Genomic DNA, 14556 nt, shown 5'->3' with positions numbered 1-14556 from the left:
TTAAGAATACGAAAGGGGCACCTAGGTGACTCACTCGGTTAAGCTCTAGACTCTTGATTTCAGCTCAGGTCATGGCTCATGGGATTGAACCCTGTGAGTTGGGCCCCTGTGTTGTCAGTGAAGCCTGCTTGGGATTTTCTCTCTCCCTCTCTCTCTGCCCCTTCCCCACTTCTACTCTCCCTCTCTCTCTCTCTCAATAAATAGGTGAACTTAAAAAAAAAAAAAAAGAATAAGAGGGTGCCTGGGTGGCTCAGTTGGTTGGGCGTCCAACTTCGACTCAGGTCATGATCTCACGGTTTGTGGGTTCGAGCCCCGCGCCGGGTTCTGTGCTGACCGCTCAGAGCCCGGAGCCTGTTTCGGATTCTGTGTCACCCTCTCTCTCTGCCCCTCCCCCACTCATGCTCTGTCTCTGTCTCTCAATAATAAATAAATGTTAAAAAAATTTAAAAAAAAGAATAAGAAAAAAATGTTTATTTTACTTTCACTTATTCCTTCTCCCAACCTCTTCCTTTTTTAATCTGAGTTCTAACCTATATCATTTTCCTTCTCTTTGAACAACTTCTTTTGATATTTCTTGCGAGGTAGGTCTACTGGCAACATATTTCCTGTTTTTGTTTGTCCGAGAGAGTCTTTATTTATCCTTCACTTTTGAAGAAAAATAATTTCATAGGGTACAGAATTCAGGTTGGTGTTTTCTTTCTTTCCCCACCTCTCAACCCTTGAAATATTTCACTTCACTCCACCAGCTTGCATCATTTCTGAGGAGAAGTTGGGCATAATTCTTCTCTTTGCTCCTCTCCAGGTAAGGTGTTTTCTTGCTCTGGCTTCTTTCTTTCTTTTTTTTTTTTTTTTTCTTTTTTTTTAATTTTTTTTTTTTAACGTTTATTTATTTTTGAGACCGAGAGAGACAGAGCATGAACGGGGGAGGGGCAGAGAGAGGGAGACACAGAATCCGAAACAGGCTCCAGGCTCTGAGCTGGCAGCACAGAGCCTGACGCGGGGCTCGAACTCACGGACCGCGAGATCGTGACCTGAGCCAAAGTCGGCCGCTTAACCGACTGAGCCACCCAGGCGCCCCGCTCTGGCTTCTTTCAAGATAATTTTTTTAATCTTTGATTTTCTGCAGTTTGCATATGGTATACCTAGGTGTAGTGTTTTTGTTTTTGTTTTTGTTTTCCTTTTTTGGAAGTATTCCCACTTGGTGTTCTCGGAGCTTCCTGGATCTGTGATTTGACAGTAATTTGTGGAAATTTGCGGTCATGATTTCTTCAACTATTTCTTCCGTGCCTTTCTCTTTTTCTTCTCTTTCTGGTATTCCTGTTATGTGTATAACCCCTTTTATAGTTGTCTCTTGGTTCTTGGATATTCTGTTCTGTATTTTTTTCTCTCTTGGCCTTTCTGTTTTAGAAGTTTCTAGTAACATATCCTTAAGCTCTGAGGTTATTTCCTCAACTGTGCCTAGTCTACTAGTAAGCCCATGAAAAGCATTCTTCATTTCTGTTGCAGCGTTCCTGAACTCTAACATTTCTTTTGAGTTCTTTCTTACAATTCCTGTCTCTCCATTGACATTACCTTTCTGTTCCTGCATGTTGTCTATATTATCCTTTAGAGCCTTTTGCATATTTTTCAGTGTTATTTTACCTTTCTGTTCTGATAATTCTGGTATATCTGAGTCTGGTCCTGATCTGAGTTGCTCTGTCTCTTCAAACTGCATTTTTTTTTTCTTTTTTTAGTATGTCTTGTAATTTTTTTTTTAATGTTTATTTTTGAGAGAGAGAGAGAAAAAAAAAAAAAAGAGAGAGAGAGGGCATGAGCAGGGGAGGGGCAGAGAGAGAGGGAGACATAGATCTGAAGCAGGCTCCAGGCCCTGAGCCGTCAGCACAGAGCCCGATGAGGGACTCAACCTCATGAACTATGAGATCATGACCTGAGCCGAAGTCGGACACTCCACTGAGCCACCCAGGTGCCTCTGCCTTGTAATTTTTTGTCAAAAGGTGGACTTGATGTGCTGGGTAAAAGCAGCTGCAGTAAATAGGTCTTTAATAATGTGGTGCTTAGGGCAAGGAGGAGGAGGAGGGAGAAGGAAGAGTCTCTAGTCCTATGATTAGATCTCAGCCTTTAAAGAATCTTTTTTTAATGTTTATTCACCTTTGAGAGGGACAGAGTACGAGCAGGGGAGGCACAGAGAGAAAGGAAGACAGAGAATCTGAATCAGGCTCCAGGTTCTGAGCTGTCACCACAGAGCCCAACGTGGGGCTCAAACCATGAACCCCGAGATCATGGCCTGAGCTGCTTAACTGACTGAGCCATCCAGGTGCCCCTAGGTCTCAGCCTTTTTTAGTGAGCCTGCTTCACTGGGCTGTGAACTTCACAAGTGCCTCTCCCTTTTCCTTCACTCCCCTGAGTAGAACAAGATGGCCAGAAGGGCTGCAGTTGGGTGTTTTCCTTCCCTGGTGTAAGGCTCCAACAGGTGGGGCTGGGAATTTCCCTTTCCCCAGGTTAACTAGGCTCTCATGAAGCCCAGCCAATTAAGCCGGGGTTAAAAGGGCCTCAGCCTTCGTCTGAGGGGAGCATTTGTGAAGAACAGAGCGCTCCGGCTATTTCAAAGTGGTTCCCTTCCCTTCTCCCCCTCCCAGAAGCAGGAGGGGATTGTCCTCAGACCTTCACTGCGAGAACCGGGCAAGGCTCCTGGAGGCAAACTCACGAAGTGTGGGGGCCCCCTCCGGAGTTTGTGATTCTTAGATTTAATCACCCTGAGCCTCCAGCCATCTGTCCATCACAGTTCAGGTCTCCCTACACCCACACCGGTTCCTGAGGAGGTTTTTGCTCACGGATTTCCGCTCCTGTAAGTGATGATTTTGTTTCTGCCTGTTTCTCTCACTTTGGGGGCAGTGGTTTGTCCTGTGACCTTAGTTCTCTGATGGGTCCAAGCAGTGTGGATTCTTCCGTTCAGCTTTTCCTTGCGGTTGGGATGGAGTGTTGGCTTCCGGGCTCTTGACGTGCCAGACCCTAGACTCCTTTCCTTTTTATAAAATGATGCCTTGCCAATATTTTCTGGGCTAGTGCAGAATCTGGTGAAAATGGCCACATTCCAGTCACTGTTTACCTTTTTCTGGCTACACTTCTTCCCCCAAATAGTTCTTGGTTGTCAACAATCGGTTTTTTCCTTTGTGGATTCTCTTCAGCTCCACTCTGTCTGTCTTGGAGCACCAGCAACCGGCCCCACCCGTGCTTTCCAGGCGGGTCAACATTTAAGCAAGGACGGACTGCTTACCCTGTTGTCTTTCATAGTCTGCTTGCAAAGCCTGCTTCGTGAATTGAACTGGCTACAGCTGCATATTAGGCTGATGGCCTCCAGAGGGTACAGAAAAGGTTGGGTACTAAGTGACGGCTCAGAGCTAGATTTACAGACCTAGTTTTCTCTCAGCCTGTAACCTTACATCCATCCACATTGAAGCTCACCTGTATTTTGTGGCCTACTCACATTACTTCATCGCTTTCAGCCTTGCTTTTTTTTTTTTTTTAAACATTTATTTATTTTTCAGACAGAGAGAGACAGAGCATGAACGGGGGAGGTCAGAGAGAGAGGGAGACACAGAATCTGAAACAGGCTCCAAGCTCTGAGCTGTCAGCACAGAGCCCGATGCGGGGCTCGAACCCACGGACCGCGAGATCGTGACCTGAGCTGAAGTCGGCCGCTTAACCGACTGAGCCACCCAGGCACCCCTCAGCCTTGCTTTTATATCAGCATCACCGGCTCTGTTTCAGTTTAGTTGGTCTAGGTAGGTCCTGGTATTGGCATTGCTAAAAGTTCAAGTAATCCTACCATGCAACCAGGGTTGAAATCCATTGGTCTCTAGCAGGGGTCAGCATGCTGTTTCTTTAAAGGACCAGATAGTAAACATTTTAGGCTTTGAAGGGCATTATAGTCTCTGTTGCAATCACTTTAGTCTGACGTAGCAGCCACAGGCAAGTGGCAATAGCTTGTGTTCCAATAATTGTATTTCTAGACACCAAAATTTGAACTCATATAATGTCATGTGTCACAAAATCCTTCTTCTTTTGCTGTTTTTTTTTTTTTTCAACTATTTAAAAATGTTGGGGTGCCTGGGTGTCTCAGTCAGTTAGGCGTTCGACTTGGGCTCAGGTCACGATCTCGCAGCTCGTGAGTTGGAAACCTGCATCGGGCTCTGTGCTGGCAGCTCGGAGCCTGGAGCCTGCTTCAGATTCTGTGTCTCCCTCTTTCTCTGCCCCTTCCCTGCTTGTGCTCTCTGTCTCTGTCTCTCTCTCTCTCTCTCTCTCTCTCCCTCCCTCAAAAATAAATAAACATTAAAAAATTAAAAAAAGAATAAAAATGTAAAAACCATTCTTGTCTCCAAGACATACGGTAACAGGTTGCAAGCAGGATCTGGCTTATGGGCTGTAGTTACGCAACCTCTGGTTAATAGTTTATTGCTTCAGTTTGGTTCCATAAGAGAAAATCTTTCTTTCTCAGATCACTGATCACATTTGAAGGGAATCCTATCATTGACTACTTCTTTTAAATAGGTCTTATCAGGACCTTTTGAAACATGGCCATACATTTCCTTAATAGCCTTAGAAATTGGAGCAGTTGAGATGTTTTTGTCTACCAGTACCAACCTGGTCTAAATGACTTAAAAGAGTAGGAAAGACATTCTGTCATTAAAATATAGACCGTTGAAAGGCTAATTCAGCTCCTCTACAATGTCATCAACACTTCTTTCTATTCTTCTATCCTCAGTACCAGTCATGGCTGGTATCTTGCCTCATGGTTACATGATGGCTATCATAGCTCCAGCCATCACATGCAGACACATCAACACCCAGCAAAGAGGCCGAGTGTTTCCTTCCCTGTATTATTATTATTTTTTTTTTAAGAGGAGGCAAACTTTTCTAGAACAGCCCTCCCCTGCATAAATCTCCCCTTATGTCCTAAAGAACAAATCAGTCCCTGGTAGAGGAACTGAGATCACCGTAAAAGAAAAAAAAAAAAAAAAATCTGAAGAAGGCTGTCTCCTGGGCTTCTCTTTTCCATTTGTTTTATTTACTTCCCTTAAAGACCATCAGGGCATCGTGCAGTATAATTTTCCTGAGAGAAATTTTATTGATCTTCACTCAAATCGCTTATATTTTACATCAGTCCTCAGAGATGCTATTATAATTTCCATCAGATTATATTTAGAAAGAAATGTATCCTGTTCGGGTTTCCTTTGTTATCCTCCTAAAACCACACCACATTGCATATATAGCACCAAAATGTTCACATAAAAAAAAAAATCATTTTGTTCATTTTTAACCACTGGAGTGTTGCCTGGCTTTTGTATTGTGAAAGCAACAAAAAATAGTGGTACCAAGAAAAGTATCGCATCAAATTAAGAGTTCTAGAATCATCGATGTCGCCCTCCTGTGACCTCCACCACCTCCACGGGTATTCTGATAAGCATCCCAAGTGGTACATGACCCACCTCTACCTCCCCATTTGAAAATCCTGGAGGGAGATTTATATCCATTCCAAACTCAGCTGGGCTTCTCCTGTTGGGAGCCTTCGTGCCCAGCCAAGAGCACGACCCGAAATTCCACATTAGCAATTGTCCTAGAAAATCTGGTGCGCTAGCCCAGGGCACAGAGGCTTCTCACCCAAGCTCTTTTATGAGGTCGTTAACCCCAGACACGTTTCCTAACCTCCCCGCGTTCTAGTTTTGTTATCTGTAAGGCAAGAGTTTGGACCATATGATTCACGAGGTCCCTGTTAGAGCTAATCTATGTCTTCTTACCATGGGACCCAAAATGTGGACCTTTACTTTCCAACGTTAAACCAATATCTACTCTCTTACTCTATTTGGGGAAGGCCGTATTCAGCCATAGTGTCCCTAAGATGATGTGTGAAAGCAGCAACTCTGTCCTGTCCTGTCCTGCCACAGCGCTGACAACCACGACGTTCTAGTGTGAGACGTTCCCACACAACAGCCTCCTCCTTTTCCTGCGCTAGGAGACAGATCAGAACACAAGTAAGCAAGAGCTACACCGGGCAGGAGAGAATTCCAGAGAGCTTTATTATTATTGTCTTCTTTAACTAAAGTGTTTGCAAATGTCTGCACTTTCATTCTTAATACTGAAACCTACTTTACCATTGTTTACAACACAACTGGCCACTGCAGCTCTAGAGAGGTTTTCCTTCTGGAACTCACTAGTGAGACCATAAAACCCTGAAAAACGTGTGTAGGCAGACACATTTTATTTGGTGGCAAAAGCAGGCTCCTGTGGCTGATCAATGTTTTCCTTTTCCTTCAGACCTACTTCCTAGGCTGACTAATAATCCTAGTTTTTTCTCAACCCCTGTAGCACTTTCCTATTTTTCTCAGGGCTGTTACATGTTTAGGAGAAATTTTCCCCACGGAGCGTGACGATGGCTAACCAGATTGACATTTGTCAGGCTTCACCCCCAGCCTGAAGCGCCTGATTCATGCTGGAGCCTGCCAGGGAAGTGCAGGGAAGGTCTGGAACCCCCCTACCGCTCCCTTCCCTGGGGAGTGGCAGGGTGGGGGGCGCTCTCTGTTAGCTTGAAATAGTTCCCCGAGAGCAGTTTTATAGCTGCTCCCCCGGGCCAGGTGATCCCTCCTGACGCCGCAGGCCTGCATCCAGAGTCCCTGCCCCAGGGCGGGTCCTGGTGGCCTCTTCGTAGGAGGGTGGTGAGCACGCTGGGACGAGGGCCGCCTCCCGGGGCAGCGGGGAGTAAGGGAAGCCAGGCTCGCCGCTCCAGGGGAGGCCGGGCCGGAAGTCCGTGACCTCTCCCGCCGAGGGGGGGTGCTCTGGGAGGTCGATGCTGAACACCTGCCCCCGGGGCCTAGCGGCCTGGCAGTGGCGGTACAGGAACAGCAGCAGAAAGGCCAGGAAGAGCAGGATGGTCGCTGGAAGAAGGATGCACAGGAAGGGCTCCACGTCGTCTTTCGCGGAACTTACCTTCTGGGTGCCCTGCAGTGAGGGAACAGAGCTGGGTTAGGAGGAGAGGAAAGCAGAGTCTCTTTCCTTTTGATTCTCAGCGTCATTCCCACTCTCAGAATCACTGTCGTCATTTCTTTATGCCAATGAGCTGGAGCCCGCAGGAAATAAAGCGAATTTATATGATGAAATAGGAATGCAGATGTCAAAAATACACGTTGATGGTATCCTACGGTATTTCATATTACAGTAGGAGAGTAGGTTTTCGTCGGTAGGTCCACCCCTCATTCTTCGAATGGCTGCTCTTAACTATTTATGCACTTACTTAATTTAGAACTAGCCCAATGATGTTGTATTGCCGCACAAAGGACCATATGGAACTTAAATCCTTTAATGCTGGCATGAATTCTGACATCGTTATGTGTGCATGTCACAATAAAGAATATTTGAGGGGGTGGCTGGCTGGCTGTCTCAGGCCTTTAAGCATCTGACTTCAGCTCAGGTCATGATCTGGTGGTTCCAGTGTTCGAACCCCACGTGGGGCTCTGTGCCTGGAGACTGCTTGGAATTCTGTGTCTCCCTCTTTCTCTGCCCCTTCCTCTGCTCACGCTCTCTCTCTCTCTCTCTCTCTCAAAAGTAAATAAAAAAACATTAAAAAAGAGTATTTGAAATCTGAGTTAATAGCTAATGTTTATGATGCATGAGATTTTAAAATTCCTTCCATTTGTTTTTGCGATATCTGTAGCATCAATACGGAAACTTTGAATTCTTTAAAGAAAAAATTATATCGTAGCCTAAAATTTCTCTAAGTGACTGTGTAGCAACTAATTTGCAGCCAAATTCCTGCCACATGCTGAAATTCATGCAACATGCTGGTTTATATCTGTTCAAAGGGGAAAAAAGCCTGAATTGAGCAATTAAGTCTAATGAATCTTATAATCCTATAGAAAACAAACAACCTCCCCACCCCCTAAATACCCTACCTACCCTAGGATGTTATTAAGCTAGACATGAGAGGATTTCTGCAGTGTCTGTACGTTGAGATACCAGTTATTTGTGAGCCCTGTCTGGTATAAACACTAATTGTCTGGTTATTTTCTTAGAGTAAAATCTTTGAAGTGTAAGCATATTTGGTGCTTTGCTATTATGATAGTAATCCTCTGCAGGGCTTCCCGTCTCCCAGCCAAACTTCAGTGGAAACATGAAATTAAATATTCTTGAAAGTTCACTGGTTAAAAAAAAAAATTGCAGATAAATTCTTAAGCAACCTAGAAGGTATTGATTTTACACTATTAGCTCACAAGGTAATGATGGTTCTTGAGGGAGTAAATAATATAAGAGCCATGAAATGATGCTTCAACAGCAAGGTACAAAAGCAATATAAAAAATACTGTTCCAGATTGCATACACACTGCTTTCAATAAAGCTGCTAAGAAGTAGTGAGGTATTAAAAAAAAAAAAAAAAGAAAACAACCTCTCTGTTATACAACTCATACAGCACCAAATGTAATGTTTGTATCCACTATTACAGAAGAAAAAAAATTAAAGCCTTATATTGTGTTTCAAACAAACAAGCAAAATACTAAACTCTTTATCTTCTTATTTAAAACAAATTATGACGTCCGTTAGCATGATGGATGGTTCTCTATCCTCTTTCTTTCTTTCTTTCTTTCTTTCTTTCTTTCTTTCTTTCTTTCTATGTTTGTTGATGTTTGAGAGAGAGAGAATATGAGTGGGGAAGGGGCAGAGAGAGAAGGAGACACAGAATCCGAAGCAAGCTCCAGGCTCTGAGCTTTTAGCACAGAGCCTGACGTGGGGCTCAAACTCAGGAACCATGAGATCATGACCTGAGCTGAAGTCAATGCTTAACTGACTGAGCCACCCAGGTGCCCCTCCAGCCCCTCACTTTCGATCTGCAGGTGTCTTTATGCCTAAAATGAGTCTCTTGTAGGTCGCATATAGATGAATCTTGTGTTTTTATCCATTCTGATACCCCATGTCTTTTGATGATAATAAAACTATGAGAGTTGAGGGTCTTTCCTTGATTTTGGGGGTGAGAACAACTGTTTTGCTGACCATGACCTCATCTAGTGTTGTATAATCTTTTTTATATCCTGAAGAATTTACAATTATGTGTGTTATTTTGGTACAAAATTAGATAGTTTATTTAATATTTATATTGCCAGATAGTTTGTTCTTGGTAAGATGTAAGTTCAGGTATTTTAGCTTGAAGTGCATAAAAATTAAAAGTTTTGTTTTTGTTTTGGAGTGTGATAGCCCTGGCTTTGAACTCTAGTAGGACTTTCTAATACCTGAGTGACTTTGGACCATTTATTTGTCCCCTATGGGTCTGGGTTTCCTTCTCTGTGAAGTGGAAATAGTAACATCTTTTTTGGACGGTTGGCATGAGAATTTAATGAATCAATGTGTGTAAAGCACTTGGTGAATAATAAATATTTATATCTCAGGGACTCACATGGTCAAATTTACTAGAAAATAAAATACAAAAGATAAACAGAAGTCTAGAAATGTATTGCTAAGGTTAGAAAATATAGTGAACATTAAAAAACCTAGCATTACTATGTTTATATTATAAGGACTGTATTTTTTCAGAAAAAAATATTTTAGTAATATATTTTATGTATGTGATGTATTTCTAAATTATGGGTTCTTTCTGTTTTCTTACGCATAATCTAATTTATCAAAACTACTAACTTAAAATCTGTTGTGATATAATACGACTTTGATTACAAAAGCTATAAGAATAGATGAACTCATAAATATAAATTTACTACCACGAGTAAAAAACAAGTTGGAGTCAAAAGCAATTTAACTATGTTGAGATTTTTTTCTCTAGACGAATCAATAAAAATGTTAAAACTGTTATCACTTTTGGTGCTTAAAACAATTACTCTTCAACCTTGATAAACTTGGACTGTTTTGCATAACTCAATTTTCTTCATTCTCCATCAATTATATGAATGATAATAGTTTCTAAACAGTTGGGGCCATCAAATTTTAAATACTCTGTTACACTCTCTGAGTTCAATATGCATAGAATATAAAGATACTTAATGTTCTATTTAAAAGGTTTTGTGTGATAGACACTATTGTTTACAACTATGCCATTTATGGTAATTATCAATACTCGTTGCATTTTTTTTACAATTAGTTTGCAATTAGTTGCAGAATTTTGGAAGGGGAAAGGACATAGTCCCTTCCTGTAATCAGTACTTCCACTGGTTGAGTCAAATGTATCCAAATATAAAGTGGCACTAAAAGATTTATCTAAGATGGCAAATTAGGACAATTTCTTGACATAAAGAACTCCTTTTCTAGCGAAGAGAGGCACAGAGATACGGAACAAATTTATGATATCCTTAATTTTCTCTTTCACTAATTCTTGGTGTATTGGTTCAAATTATTTTGGATTTTTTTTTTAATGCAAAAAGGGTGCCTACTTTAAAGCAATTTTTTTAAATGTTTATTCATTTTTGACAGAGAGGGAGAGAGAGAGTGTGAGAGGGGGAGGGGCAGAGAGAGAGGGAGACACAGAATCCCAAGCAGGTTCCAGGCTCCGAGCTGTCAGCACGGAGCTCAACACAGGGCTCAAAGTCAGGGACCCTTGAGCTCCTGACCTGAGCCAAAGTCAGACGCTTTACTGACTGAGCCTCCCAGGCGCCCCACAGATGTCTGCTTTTTCAGTCAAATGTTCTAGTTTGTTAACTTCCCTCAAAGTTGTTTCTTTTAATATTTCTCTGACGTGTCTATTGATGCAAGAACTTTGTTATTCAGGGAACGTCTCTAAAAATATTCAGTCAAAAGTGTAACTGTTGAAGGATATACAATCATAAGTATAAATGCAATTATAAACATAAAATGTAAATATAAATATATACGTGAGTATATATAAAATGCATCTAAAATTTCTTTCTGGAAGAGGTAGTTTGGGAGGACTTAGACACCAGTGTCCTCAGCTGATGTTCCAGACGAGAAGAAAATAGGTTGGTTTCCCTCTTTTGTTCTGGGGACCGCAGTATCCCTCGCTTCCCTCCTGCTGATAACATTAATTGAGTCCTTAGGTTTCTACAAATATTTTTCCCTGGTGCTGCCTCAGGTTGAGGCTTCTTTGGTGACTTCCCAGGCAAAGCCGAGCCGCTGGTGTTTCTTAGAGACAAAAGCCTGCCTGACCCCCCCCCCCCCCCACCCGCTGCCCTCCCTGAGGTAAGATCCGTGGCTTCTTCTAACTCTCGGAGCAACACTGTCCCCTCCTCACACCGCCAGAGAGCTGCAGGGGGGCCTCTTGTTTTCCTGTAAGCAGACATCGCTTCCTGTGTAAAGAACAAAGTCCTAAAACCAAGGCCCACAACTCTGTCGTCCCCTCTCCTGCCCTCAGGTTATTTCTGGGAGAAGTCTGACCTATCACGAGTTCTTGGAACATCTCTGTGGCAAGTTTCACTTGAATTCATCATTGTCAAAAGACGGCAACTTTCACGTTACTTCCCCAGACCGTGCCAGTCCGTGAAGTCAGCTTTCTGTCATCCCCAGGGAGTAAAATGCAGCCACTAAGTTTTAAGATCCTACGGATACAGGCATTGTTGGCTTTAAAACTGACCAAGATACTTTGGGGGGAAGAAAAGGCTTAAGTCATGGGTACAGACCTGCAGCTGGGTTTCCGGGAGAGGTAGGCTTGATTCGCTAGTTAACCACTCATGTGTCCCCCTGCCAGCGTGTCCATACTTCCTCCAGCTGCTGGCCATCAGTCCCCGCATGTTTCCATCCGACTGACGCACCGGCCACCCTTCTACCTCGCTGCCCAGATTTCAACAACACCGCCTGCGTGCGGCCTCCATCCAGCTTGGATGTGCTCGGCTGATGGCTGTTGGTAAATTCGTTCTTTGACGAGTGGCAACCAGGAGGAGAGACCAATCAGAGAGACCTCCCAGGACTGACTGTATTTAAATTCAGTGCCTCCGCATTTGTTTTCGTGGCCTTTCTCACGGTAAGGATTGGCATCAGATGTCAGACGTGAAATAGATTTTGGACAGAGGACGTCTCTGCATTAGCATTGTTACAGTAAAACTACCCAAGCGGAATTTCCTTTAATTATTTCTGTGTTCTATGACACAGAGAGAAGGGGTATTCGGTAGAGAAGCAGGACTCCTTTATAACATTTTAGTGAATTATTTAGATGAAGGATGTTAATGACAAAGTTGTACAGAAGCCAGACACACAATAGCTCAGATTGTTTGGAAGAAATATTTTCTGGTTTCAGTTAAAAAAAAATTACCGATACTTAAATAGTATTTCTTTTGATTATCTTGGGAACTTTATAAAATTATACCAAGCTTAGAATAAAAAAACTTTCAATTTGAGCATTCACGGAGGTAACCTTGGGATGTTTAATTCTACGTGTTTATGGAGAATTGAACGTTTAAGACGTGGTGGTTGGATTCTCTTTCTTTTAGCAGAGTAAACGTCAGTTTCAAATATTTATTCAAAATACTGCAATTCAGTATTGCAACTACCCACATCCTGACCTAAGCATCATTTCCATCCAAGCAACTGTCATGATGCTGAAATAGTATCTCTTTTTTAAAAAGTTTATTTATTTATTTTGAGAGTGTGTGTGCACGTGCACACACACGCGCGCGCGCGCGCACACACACACACACGAGCAGGGGAGGAGCAGAGAAAGAGAGAGAGAATCCCAAGCAGGCTCCATGCTGTTAGTGCAGAGCCCAACTAGGGGCTTGAACCCATGAACCCTGAGATCATAACTTGAGCCAAAACCAAGAGTTGGACACTTAACTGACTGAGCCACCCAGGCGTCCCTGAAATAGTATTTCTTAACTATGATTACTATTTTTTTCTTAAAAATTTTTTGGTAATGTTTATCTATTTTTGAGAGAGAGAGAAAGAGCCCATATGTGGGAGGGGCGGAGGGAGGGGGAGAGGGGGAGAGGGGGAGAGGGGGAGAGGGGGAGAGGGGGAGAGGGGGAGAGGGGGAGAGGGGGAGAGGGAGAGGGAGAGGGAGAGAGACTCCAAAGCAACTCCGCTCCGACAGAGGAGGGCCGGGTGCGGGGCTCCGACCCAGGAACCACTAGATCATGACCTTAGCTGAAGTCGGATACTTAACCAGCTGAGCCACCAGGTGCCCCTATTTTTTGTTAATTAGGGTTCTCCAACATTGGCTCATGGTGGCCTATGAACAGGTTTCTGGGGTGAGGTGGTAAACTCAATACAGTTTTAGATAGATCCAATTTTCTTAGGAGGAGCCCTAGTTTTCCTTACTCTTCCAAAGACAGCTGCCCTCCTTGATGAAGTCTGGCTCTTTGCCAAACTTATTTGTGGTAAAAGTTTTCACGAAGTTTCCCAGGGCCCAGATCAGTATCTTAGTGTGGAACTCCTTTGTCACTTCATCCTTTTATTTCTTATCATGGAGTAAGTTGATTTTGTGCTCTTAGTTACATAACTGCCTTGTTCAGCTGATGAATTCCTATTTGCAGCCAATCCTGCATCCCCACGCTGTTAAATCCAGAACACCTGACCTGTTTGTTTATTTATTATTTGCTATTTTGCGTGTCTGTGGCTTTGCCAGGACTATGTCCTCAACTCCTTCTCTACCTTATTACGTAAATACTTTCATTTCTGGAGAAGCAAAGTGGAAATCTGGATCAAAAACATTACGTATGCATCTGAAATGTTGACCTTCCTCCGGCATTGAATGAATCAGATAGAGATTCCTGCTTTTATGGATACATTTTTGGGGACCAAGAGAAACAAATCACACAAGTAAAATGTATATATCAGAAGGTGATAAATGCTATCGAGGAAAAGAAGAGGAGCAAAGTAAATGTGGAAGGAGGGGGGCTTTTAAAAGGGGAAGTCAACTGGGACCTCAGGGCAAGTGATATTTGCACAGAAAGCTGAAGGATGCAAGGGATTCAGCCATGAAGTTATCAGAAAAGCATTACAGACCAAGGGAATAGCCAGTGCAAAGGTCCTGAGGCAGATACATGCCTGGTAAGTTCTCAGAATGACTAGAACTTCAGGGTGGCTGGAGCTAGGAAAAAAGCAGGAGACAAGGGGAGAGAGAGAGAGAGAGAGAGAGAATATGTGGGAGGTGTTAGGACAGCATAGAATGTAGAATTTATAGAGCATTGTAAGAATTTTGGCTTTTACTCTAAGAAAAATGGAGTGGTCATGTAGCATTTTGAGCAGAGGAGTGACAAGATCTGACTTCTATTTTAAAAGGATAACTCAGGCTCATCTGTGTTTGAAATAGGTGTAGGAATTAGGACAAAAGCAGGGAGGCCAGCTAGGGGCTCTTGTAATAATCCAGGGAAGAAACACTGGACCAGAGTAGTAGCAGTGGAGGTGATGACGTTCTAGATAGATTTTTAGGAATAGACCCAACAAGATTTCTGAAAGAACTGAAAGTGATGCAAAATGGGGGAAAAGAAACCAAGGAGCATTCTGTTTTAGGCTCGAGCAACAGGAAGGATGACCGCTGGATGGGGCAGGTTATTAGGTTTTGGTTTTACACGAGAAGAATAAAGATTCAGAATTGAGTTTGGACATGCTAAGTTTGCA

The 14556-nt window shown here is 43.0% G+C and overlaps 1 protein-coding gene across 1 annotated transcript; it reads right to left on the bottom strand.

Moving 5' to 3' along the window:
- Nucleotides 1-6055: 6055 nt before the first annotated feature.
- Nucleotides 6056-11737, bottom strand: SMIM28 (small integral membrane protein 28). The gene is made up of 2 exons (XM_042937423.1): nt 11622-11737; nt 6056-6993 (listed from the first exon to the last, which is right to left on the bottom strand). The coding sequence occupies exons 1-2, from the start codon at nt 11730-11732 to the stop codon at nt 6607-6609; spliced, it is 498 nt and encodes a 165-aa protein (XP_042793357.1). The 5' UTR covers nt 11733-11737; the 3' UTR covers nt 6056-6606.
- Nucleotides 11738-14556: the final 2819 nt, after the last annotated feature.

This window comes from Panthera leo, chromosome B2, assembly GCF_018350215.1.
Source record: "Panthera leo isolate Ple1 chromosome B2, P.leo_Ple1_pat1.1, whole genome shotgun sequence".
NCBI lineage: Eukaryota > Metazoa > Chordata > Mammalia > Carnivora > Felidae > Panthera > Panthera leo.
This window is presented reverse-complemented; position numbering and strand designations above follow the sequence as displayed.